At 47.5% G+C, this 9,251-nt stretch overlaps 2 protein-coding genes across 2 annotated transcripts in view; one reads left to right on the top strand and one right to left on the bottom strand.

The window, feature by feature from the left end:
• Positions 1-5,897: 5,897 nt before the first annotated feature.
• On the bottom strand, positions 5,898-9,240 carry CBLN3 (cerebellin 3 precursor). Its single transcript, XM_011930722.1, has 3 exons — positions 8,422-9,240; positions 7,956-8,075; positions 5,898-7,356 (listed from the first exon to the last, which is right to left on the bottom strand). The coding sequence occupies exons 1-3, from the start codon at positions 8,719-8,721 to the stop codon at positions 7,159-7,161; spliced, it is 618 nt and encodes a 205-aa protein (XP_011786112.1). The 5' UTR covers positions 8,722-9,240; the 3' UTR covers positions 5,898-7,158.
• The window catches only part of KHNYN (KH and NYN domain containing), a 9,150-nt gene continuing 8,856 nt past the window's right edge, over positions 8,958-9,251 (top strand). Inside the window, exon 1 of the mRNA XM_011930724.1 lies at positions 8,958-9,073. Within this exon, the coding sequence (XP_011786114.1) occupies positions 8,968-9,073 (106 nt within the window). The 5' untranslated portion in view covers positions 8,958-8,967. The remainder of the gene's footprint in view (positions 9,074-9,251) is intronic.

The raw sequence follows: 9,251 nt of genomic DNA, 5'->3' as shown, positions 1-9,251 counted from the left end.
CAAACAAATACAGTTCAGGGTGGTAAGGGAAACAATGTGGCTTAGGAGCCCATGGTGCAGGGGCCTGGGGTCTTCAGCCCACATGACAGTCAGAGAGGTCTTGCCTGAGCCCCTTCACCAAAAGTAATAAATTGCTTGCAGCGCAGGTCAGCAATGGAAAGGGTCAGCACTCTAAAGTGGAAGGCTGACTGGAAAGGTGGCTTGGCAAAATCCTATTATTTTTTACTCCAGATGACTTTAAGCAAGAATCAGATTTTACTCACACTGACTTCTAAGTCCTCTGACAGTGAAGTTTTTCTTCTTTGCTGTTCAACAATCTACCAGGTCTGAACAGAAGTTTGAGATTCCTCCTATTTTTGGAGGGGTGAATTAAAGAGTTTTGTCCATAGTAAAGAACCATAGACACTCTAGGCAACCAGTCAGTGCTTCTCTGGTTTACACCATCACAATTATTCCTTCTTATTTGGGCCCTGGCAGGAGGGCTTCCCTAAGTCTCTAACAGAGAAATTACAAAGTTGCCAGTATCCAGACAATCCCATGACATAAGCAAACAATAAAAATAAAGAATATCCCTATCTCCTGCCCTTGTTAAAACTTACATAAACTATCTGGTGAGGTTGGGACCACCTAAGACTTGCTATACCATGTTTTCCTAGCAACTATTTACTAAGTCCATGTGTTCATGAATGAAAGTGAACACACCTGGAAGACAAAATCCTTGTAACAGGTAAATGGCTACAATAAATCAAAAATCCTACCTGCTTTTAAAAGATTGTCCAAGAATCCCTGGGATAGGCCCAAGTTTTAACTTGTTTACTACGTCGTCTGGTAACAGTAACTTACATATACTGAGTACTTGCTTTGCGTTGGGTACCGTTCTAAATGCTTTCCAACCCTGTGGGGTATGTACAATTAATATCCCCATTTTATAGATGAAGAAAATGAGGCGCGGGGAGTTGAAGTAACTCACTGAAAGTCATGTACAGCCAATGAGAGGCTGGATTTGAGCACTGACCCCTGTGCTGACCATCTTTTTCTTTCTTATTTTTTTTTTTGCAGCAGAGTTTTGCTCATGTTGCCCAGGCTGGAGTGCAATGGTGCGATCTCGGCTCACTGCAACCTCCGCCTCCCGGGTTCAAGCGATTCTCATGCCTCAGCCTCCCGAGTAGCTGGGATTACAGGCGCCTGCCACCATGCCCGGCTAATTTTTGTACTTTTAGTAAAGACGGGGTTTCACCACGTTAGCCAGGCTGGTCTCGAACTCCTGACCTCAGGTGATCCACCTGCCTTGGTCTCCCAAAGTGCTGAGATTACAGGCATGAGCCACCATGCCCGACCTCTGTGCTTACCATCTTAACCACTATACTACTGCCTCTGACACAAGTACATTCATTTTGTTGTTAGAATTAGTCTCCCTTCGCTTAATTTATGGTCTCTCCATCTGTTATTAATGCACTACATAATGTCCGCTAAGATGCCTCCATTAAAGTTTGGTCCTCAGTAAGATGATTCATAAACTAAAACGGATTTACCTCCGTTGAGTCCAAGAACTATTCTCTTGGTCCTGATAAGTTTTGACTGAAATGCTGTACTCTCTTTTTCCAAAGAGGGCCGTTTCCTCTCAGCTAATAAGTGGCACTATTTCTTAGGTCTGTACATTGTAGATGGTGAAAAATGAAGTAGTGGAGATTCTGGGAGATGAATTGTGAGGGATCTCGAAAACCGTGGTAAGAAATATTTCCACCTGGAGCCCATTTCCACCTGGAGCCCCCAAAGGGCCTTAGACAGTGAAGTTTATTTACACAGATCACTAAGGCAACCGCAGTCTGGAGAATTGAAGGGAAAAACCAGAGACCACAGGACCAGTTAAGAGGCTTTCATAGAAATCTAGCTAAAAGATTGTTAGTTTGAGCCAGGGCAGATGGAAAGAAATGAATGGAACCGATGGATGTGAATGACTAGATATGAGGGTTATGGGAAAGGGAAGAATTAAGGATAATGGCCATTTTTGGTTTGGGCAACAGGGAAGTTCCATTTACAGATATAGAAAACAAGGGCAAGAGAACAGATTTAGGGAGGAAAGACTATAATTTCAGGTTTCAGTATGTAGACTTGAAAGTGGAATATTCAATGTATGAGTCTGAGTTTTAGAAAGGGCGATCCTGGATAGAGACAACATTGTCAGCATATGGATGGTCATTTGTGCCTTTGAGAGTGTCTTAGGACCAAAGAATGCTAGGGCAGAACCTTGACGAAAATCAACACTTAAGAGACGCAGGGCACAGGAAGAGAGGTGGAGGAAAACCAGGGAGTGCACAGTCAGGGAAGTCAGGGCAGAGAGTGCTTTTAGAAGGAGGGCATAGTCAGCAGGGTCAAGTTAGGGAGAGTCTGAGTGACAGGAGGACTAGGAAGTGTTCACCAGCTTCAGTAACACGGAAGTTATGAGCCATGGCTGAGGGCAGTTCAGGTGGAGCAGTGGAGGCCATAGTTCACTGGTGATTACGAGGTGTAATGGAGAGTGTAGGCATTTGTACGACGATATTTTGCTTTAAAGAGGAGATGAGCTGATGCTAACTACCTGCAGGAAAAGATAGAGCTGAGGATAGCTATATCTATATCTACAACTACTCCATGCCTATCTTCTCTTTTAGATTTAAGAGACTTGAGCTCTTAAACTTTAAAGCTGCTGCAGGGAAGGAGTGAGTAGAAAGGAGAGTGATAGATGGCAGGATGTCTGCAGGAAACTGGATCCAAGACTGGTGGATAAGGATAGCAGCATTGACAGGAGGAAGAACTCGTCTCCCGTCAAGACAGACAGGAGGAAGCAGAGATGGGGAGGAAGGTGAGTTTATAAGTGTGGTGATGGGGAGGAAGGTGAGTTTATAAGTGTGGTGGTGGGCAGGGTCCTGCTTGGAGTTTCTGTGTGCTCAGTGAGGTGGAAAGTGAGGCTGTCTGCCACTTACCATGGGCCATAGGAGCAGAACCGGTGGGGCAAAAGGCTTAAGGAGTGAACAGAAGCTGGCAGTGGATTCTGGGGAAGATGAGGGGCAGCGGGCAAAGGAAACCAGTAAAGAGTCAGAGGACTGAGGATTACAGGATTGAGGACCAGATGTGGCTGGAGGCCATGGATTTAGATCCACATTGAATCCTTCATCAGTGGGACTTCTCTGTAGGAATCAGCTGCCAGGCCATGGACATAGGGAAGGTGAACAGTTGGAGTCTGCTGTTAGGATCCTTAAAGTCTGAGGAGCTTTTGGTACCTGAAGAGGATCACTCACCATCACCTGTGCTTTATTTATTGTTTAATCTATTCACAAACCTACTGGAGGAAAAATGGTCTAAATATTTGAACACAATTTCTATAACCAGCAAATCAAAATCTCTACATTTAACAAGTAAAATTATTTAAACATTGATTAAAAACAATCAAATCCTCCTAAATATTTCAATTGAATCACTAACATCAGTTTCTCTAAAAGCTTCATTTTGATAAAGGACACACACCATTATAAGGATTATAAAGTTTATGATATCTATGCTTAAATCCACTATAAAAATGGGCTGTAGACCTGAGAGACATTATCTCAGCTCAGGCCAATTTTTGAATTTAGATATCTAAAATAAAAATATATCTCAATGTAGATCAAGTTTTGGATTATTAATCAACGAATTTTGGTTGGGACCTGGGAATTGGTTCACTTTCTAAAATGAGTAAAATCTGAACTGATATTTATCTTGTATATATCACGGGAAATTTTCAAGCCCATACGTTTCCATGCAGCAGTATTGTAGCTGGATGCCTTTTCTCTACATGACACCATCTTTAAGTTTAGTGACTCTGATATGCAGATGTCCCGAAGATGTCCATACCTTAATCCCTGGAACCTGTGAATGTGTTACATTACATGGCAAAACAAACTTCAAATATGCAATTCAGGTTGTGGACCTTAAAATAGGGAGATTATCCTGGCTTATCTGGGTGGGCCCAATCTAATCACATGAGTCCTTTAACTTAGAGAACTTTGTCCACTGAAGTCAGAGAGAGATGGTAGAAAGGTAGGCCTGAGAGATTCAAAGTGTGAGAAGCACTTGGCTTGTCATTGTTGGCTTGAGAATGGAGGGGGCCAGGACCTAAGTCCTACAACCATAAGGAACTGAACTTTAAATGAGTTGAGAAGTGAATTCCTCCCCTCCAGTAAGGAAGGCCACCCTGCTTATACTTTGCTTTTGACCTTGTGAAACCCTGAGCAGAGAAGCCAGGGTAATAAATAGTTGCTTTAAGCCACCAAGTTGGTAGTACTTTGTGGCCAGATGTGGTAGCTCATACCTGGAATTGGATCACGTGAGGCCAGGAGTTTGAGACCAGCCTGGACAACATGGCAAAACCCCATCTTTACTGAAAATACAAAAAATTAGCTGGGCCTGGTGGTGCACAACTGTAATCCCAGCTACTCATGAGGCTGAGGCATGAGAATTGCTTGAACCCAGGAGGCGGAGGTTGCAGTGAGCTGAAATTGCGCCACTGCACTCCGGCCTGGTCGACAGAGCGTGACTCTGTCTCAAAAAACAACAACAAAAAACAACTTCTAGTTGTCTTCCCCGATAGCTAATCTCCCCTTCTTCTTTATTATAAAACTCCCAACTTCTAGCTGGACATGGCTGCCTGGAATAAACCCTATAGCTCCTAGCCTCTCTCCCTGGCTTGGTGAGCCCAGGTGACTAAATTCTACTGAGACACAATCAGACATATTGGTGCACCTTTCAGAAAGCTTCTTTCAAGGAAAGAGATGTGCTGTTTCTTCCTTCCTCCTTCCTGTTAGGCTGATGTAATGGCTGGAGCTCAGGGAGCCGTCTTGGGTCATGAGGTGGCAAGCTAAGGATGGTAGAACAGCAAGACAGGAGACTGGGCTTTCAAATGATCATAAGGCTGCCATCCATCCCTGGACTTTTATTTACAGACTCTTCTATGTGAGGCAGAAATGATTTCCTATTTTGTTTAAGCTATTCTTATTTTGGGTTTTACTGTTACAGCCAAACCTACTCTTAATCATTTTGCCTAATTAACATCACATTATAATGAGTGGGGTAATACAGAGGATCCATTTTCCGGGAGATGAACAATTAAGCCTGAGCAGTGAATAGTTGTCTTGGACATTTGACTAATCCATTGTCTTATAACACACCATTGGACTGTTCTTCTTCTTAGTTGCAAAATATGCCCAAATAGTTCCATTAGTATCTTTCATTCTTGGCACAGTGCCAGATCTTCCTGGAATTACTCACAGTTCTCTGTACTCACCCCTCCCTACTTACACAGATAAAGAAAAACAAACGTACCTTGCAAATAGGCAAAATGTCTACTATATTTATGTTCTACTTATCGCGACTCACTAAAAATAGCCTATTATGTTCACTCTTTTTCACTCAGTATATTGACTACCTTTTGGCACACTTTATAGTGACTTCTTTCTTTTTGAATATCATTATAGATGCATGGATTTTAAAAAATTCACCTTGTTCCAATTAGCTATATTATTTTCCTTTTGATAACCAAATTGTCAAAGCATGTTAAGTGGGAGCCTCTTTAAATTGATTCCTTTGCCTTTTCAGCTTTACTTTATACATTTAAAAAGTATCTTTGCTTTCTATCATCAACAACATTTTCTGGGCCTGGAGTTACTTAAGGTGTGCAGCTATTCTTCAAGGAACCTGAGGTTTTTTTTTTTTTTTTTTTTTTAATGGTGACTAATATTTGAAGCAAAGATCCAGTTTCTAAGAAAGGATATCAGATTGTTCCTGATGTCGTTTTTAGTATTAGTGACAGTTCAAAAAGTTATTTCTTTTTAAAACCACAAATTCACCTTGGTATTTCCTATTTAACTCAAACATTATTCAACTTTTAAAATGTAACTTTCGTATACAGTTTAATATTTATTTTCCTCTGCAACATACCTACTTGTACCTGTAACACCCGATCCAAACTCCAGAGGCATCTTCTCTTTAGTGATCCTATAGTGTCTCACTGACCACCATTCTCTAGTTGTTTTATTGATAGATTTATCCAGGCTGGGCCAATGGGACAGCAGGATAAGAAAGAGAGAGGGAGGGTTTAGCATACTGGCAGGAGAGGGTCTGAAGGAATGAATCATGGAATCCCAGGTAATAGGAGGCCTAAGGAGGAGAATAAGACAGCACAGATCAGGAGAAAGAGAGATGGTGTAGATAGGCTGGAACAGGTACAGTGAAGATAACTCAGTGAGAGAGCTGGGAGGAAGGAGGCAGCAGTCAGAGTGTGGAGGGACCAACGTTCAAACTTCAAAGATGGAGCAGTTTCAGGAGGTGGCCAAGCAAGAGGATGCATGGTTATCGATGTTTTCCATGGTCCACCTCCAGCTCTGTATACCTGCTCTCAGCTCTGCTCTCAGCCAGAGCAAACACACTCACCCTAGTCTCAGGTGGGGAGGTAAGGGCCAGAGTCTATCTGGGATCTGGCATAGAAGGACAACCAGGATTGCGGCCTGCTGGCTGCTCTGCTATACATGCAGAATGTGTACCATGTTCAGACTAGACAATACACCCTCCTTCCTTCCTCACCAGCTACAGACTCCAGGCTCTTCCCACACTTCTGCCTGTGGCTGAGCTTCCCACCCTAGCCCATACGGTGCTGGTTCAGCTTCTGACGGTGCTGGCTGAGATCTCTGATGCTGGCATTCCTCACAGGAAGAAGCCTGCAGGGTATGCTGAGGCTTGTCCATCTGGGCTCCTGTGGGGGCCTGTGAGGCTCACCTGTGCCACCTGTTCCTGAACAGCATTGAGCAGGAAGCTGGGGTGGGGGAACAGGAGGAGCAGAGGCTGCAAAGTAGTGCAGATCTTCCTTCTTGCCAAACCTTGCCCTGATTCTAGGGCTGCAGGCAGGAACAGATGCAGCAGGTGGCTGGGAGGGGAACTGGTGGTGGGTGGGTGGAAAGACCAGGTCTGGAGATGCCACAGCTCTACTCTTCTCTTAAACTTGGGTGTTTGGCACAGGGTCCCATGCAAGGAGGTGGGATCTAGGCAGCGAGAGGGGAGTCTCTCTCCTGCCTCTGCTGTTTCTGGGGCAAGAGAGGGCAGAAGAAAGTTGTCAGGGGCTGGATTCTTGTGCTTGAAAGGCTTGGGTCCTCAGAGAGGGAAAATGAGGAAGCCAGAGAAACTTGAGTATTTCCAGCCACCCAGTAGATTCCCCCGACGCAGGCGCAGAGACACTCGGTCCCCGGGGTCCAAGGGCAGTAGCACAGAGCTGGTGGCTGCCTCCCGGGTCACATCAGGGTCATTGGCAAAGGCTGAGATGACAGGCCACGTGTTCAGCATCAGGCTCACCTGGGGAGGGGAGCCCAGTTAGCCTCCATTTCCCAGTCCTTACCTCAGGATCCCCACTTTCCCAGGGGCTTCCTCTTGGGAAGCTGGGTCTTTTTTTTTTTTGAGATGGAGTCTCGCTCTGTCGCCCAGGCTGGAGTGCAGTGGCCGGATCTCAACTGCAAGTTCCGTCTCCCGGGTTCACGCCATTCTCCTGCCTCAGCCTCCCGAGTAGCTGGGACTACAGGCGCCCGCCATCTCGCCCGGCTAGTTTTTTGTATTTTAGTAGAGACGGGGTTTCACTGTGTTAGCCAGGATGGTCTCGATCTCCTGACCTTGTGATCCGCCCGTCTCGGCCTCCCAAAGTGCTGGGATTACAGGCTTGAGCCACCGCGCCCAGCCGGGAAGCTGGGTCTTAATGGGCTCTCCCGGGAGGGCTGAGGGGTGGCCAGCATTGGACTCTGCACATCCTCCACATTCAATGCAAGGCAGGCCCATTCCTCCCCTGGTCCTGGCCTCCAGGACACAGGTCTATGGAGGGTCCACCTGGAGGTCAGCTGGGCTCCACTTCTTCCACCTCCCTCCCCTCCTGAGCCAGGGATGGGGGCCAGTGCTGAGGTCACCTGGACAGTTTGGCGGTTGTACACCTTCACCACATGGAACCGGAAGCTGTAGACACCCCGGACAGGGGCTACGAAGGAGCCGGAGGCCCGGTCAAAGCCACCGCCCTCGTTCACCAGGACCTGGGGGAAGCAGAGCCTGCTGAGTGGGGCTCAGGAAATGCCCATGGCTCAGGGGTACCATGGGGACTGGGCAGGGGCAGTGAGTAATGAATAGAAGGAGTGGCAAGTAGGAGTTAATAGGCATGAACAGATTCAAAAGAAATGGTGAGAAGGGGCAAGGAGGGGCTGCGCATGGGTGGAGGGAGGGGAAACCATCAGTAGGGTGGAGCGGCAACAGGCCAGATTAGGCAAGGATGTAGGAAGCTGTTTTCTTAAAGCTTCAGGGACAGCAAAGTGGGCTTGGACAGTTGCTTCCAGGTCCTTGCAGGGTCCTTCCAGGTCCCATGGACAGGGGTAGGGGGATTACCTGGTCGAAGTAGATGGCCCCACTGGTGCCATTGCCGGTTTCCCCTGCTGGCTCATGGTGGTGGCTTCGGACCGCAGCAAATGCCACTCGCCCAGGGGGCGCCTCTCCCAGGGCTGCTCCTCCGGGTCCCCCTGCGGCAGCTCGCCCAGGCTCACAGACCACAAGGCACTCCCCCTCCAGCAAGACGGGCTCTGACCCCTCCTGGGCCCACCCGGCCCCCAGGGTCAGAAGCATCAGAGCCAAGGGAAGCCCAGGACTGTGTAGGGGACCTGGTAGCCAGTGTGGCTTGGCTCCCAACATGGCTGAGGGGCTTGCAACCCACAAGTGCCCCTGTCTTCTGTTCCTCTTCTGTTTCCGCTCCTCTCCCTGGACTCTCACCGCCAGCACCCTGATCGCCTGCCCTCTCTAGGCTCGCTACACCCCCTCTCCATACCTGTGTCCCGGCTCTGTCCTGCCTCCCACTCTTACTCCTGCTGTCACTGCAGTTCCCTCCTCCTTGGCAGAGCATGCAGTGACAGCAGTTGGGCTTTGGGAGAGAGAGGAGGGATGAAGCCGCCCGCCCGCTGGACGGGAGGGCTGCAGCCAGAGCTTCAGGGCAGCCCTGCTGGACGGGACTGCACTGAAGGCTGGACCTGGGGGGATGGAGAACACGGTATGTGTGTGTGTGAGGGGTGTGAGAGAATGTGTGCGTGTGTGCATATGCCAGAGGCAGCCCCTCAACCCCTTCCTCCCATTCCTCCTCTCTTCAAAATCCCCCACAAATCAACAGCCCTTCTTCGTGGCATCTTTCCATTTGTTGGAAGAAAGGGGTATTCCACCCGGGGTATCCC

This window comes from Colobus angolensis, unplaced genomic scaffold (assembly GCF_000951035.1).
Source record: "Colobus angolensis palliatus isolate OR3802 unplaced genomic scaffold, Cang.pa_1.0 Scaffold88, whole genome shotgun sequence".
Classification (NCBI taxonomy): domain Eukaryota; kingdom Metazoa; phylum Chordata; class Mammalia; order Primates; family Cercopithecidae; genus Colobus; species Colobus angolensis.
Note: the sequence above shows the minus strand (reverse complement) of the source record. Positions and strands in the feature narration are given on the sequence as shown.

What these genes read in the sequence shown, in the direction of transcription:
- CBLN3 (XM_011930722.1), bottom strand. Translation starts at nt 8,721, where the DNA reads ATGTTGGGAGCCAAGCCACACTGGCTACCAGGTCCCCTACACAGTCCT. An exon ending in GGGCCATCTACTTCGACCAG is followed by an intron (nt 8,076 to 8,421) that starts GTAATCCCCCTA and finishes TGCTTCCCCCAG; the next exon opens with GTCCTGGTGAACGAGGGCGG. An exon ending in ACAACCGCCAAACTGTCCAG is followed by an intron (nt 7,357 to 7,955) that starts GTGACCTCAGCA and finishes TCCCCTCCCCAG; the next exon opens with GTGAGCCTGATGCTGAACAC.